The sequence below is a fragment of the Wasmannia auropunctata genome, unplaced genomic scaffold (genome assembly GCF_000956235.1).
Source record: "Wasmannia auropunctata unplaced genomic scaffold, wasmannia.A_1.0 LD336103.1, whole genome shotgun sequence".
In the NCBI taxonomy this organism is placed as follows: domain Eukaryota; kingdom Metazoa; phylum Arthropoda; class Insecta; order Hymenoptera; family Formicidae; genus Wasmannia; species Wasmannia auropunctata.
In genome coordinates, this window is record NW_012026787.1 from 1720938 (window position 1) to 1721297 (window position 360).

Here is a 360-nt window from a genome sequence, read left to right on the forward strand (position 1 = left end):
ACTCTTTCTTTTTTTCGTCGTCCGGGCTTACCGGCGAAAAATTTCAGACAGTATCGATTTCGATCGATCTCAGTGCGGACAGAGATCTTGAGTTTCTGCTGCCATTTTAGCAAACTTGTTCGTGCACGTGCTCGGTGTTGCATCATCGTAACGGCCACAAGATGGACGCAGAAAGCCTAGGAAAACTCACTCTGTACGAATTGAAGGATAGATTAAAAGAGCATGGGTTGCCGGATGAATACAGCAAACCTGCTTGTATTGAAGCTTTACTCGCTTTTGTGAAACGATGTGACGCAGCGGAGGTATTATCGAATATGTCAGAAGCGAATCAACAGCGAACATCTGACGATAAAAACTCTT

General features: G+C 44.4%; 1 protein-coding gene across 1 annotated transcript in view; it reads right to left on the reverse strand.

The window, feature by feature from the left end:
* Nucleotides 1–69: 69 nt before the first annotated feature.
* Nucleotides 70–360, reverse strand: part of LOC105457890 — a 2667-nt gene continuing 2376 nt past the window's right edge. The window contains exon 4 of the mRNA XM_011702821.1: nucleotides 70–176. Within this exon, the coding sequence (XP_011701123.1) occupies nucleotides 70–176 (107 nt within the window). The remainder of the gene's footprint in view (nucleotides 177–360) is intronic.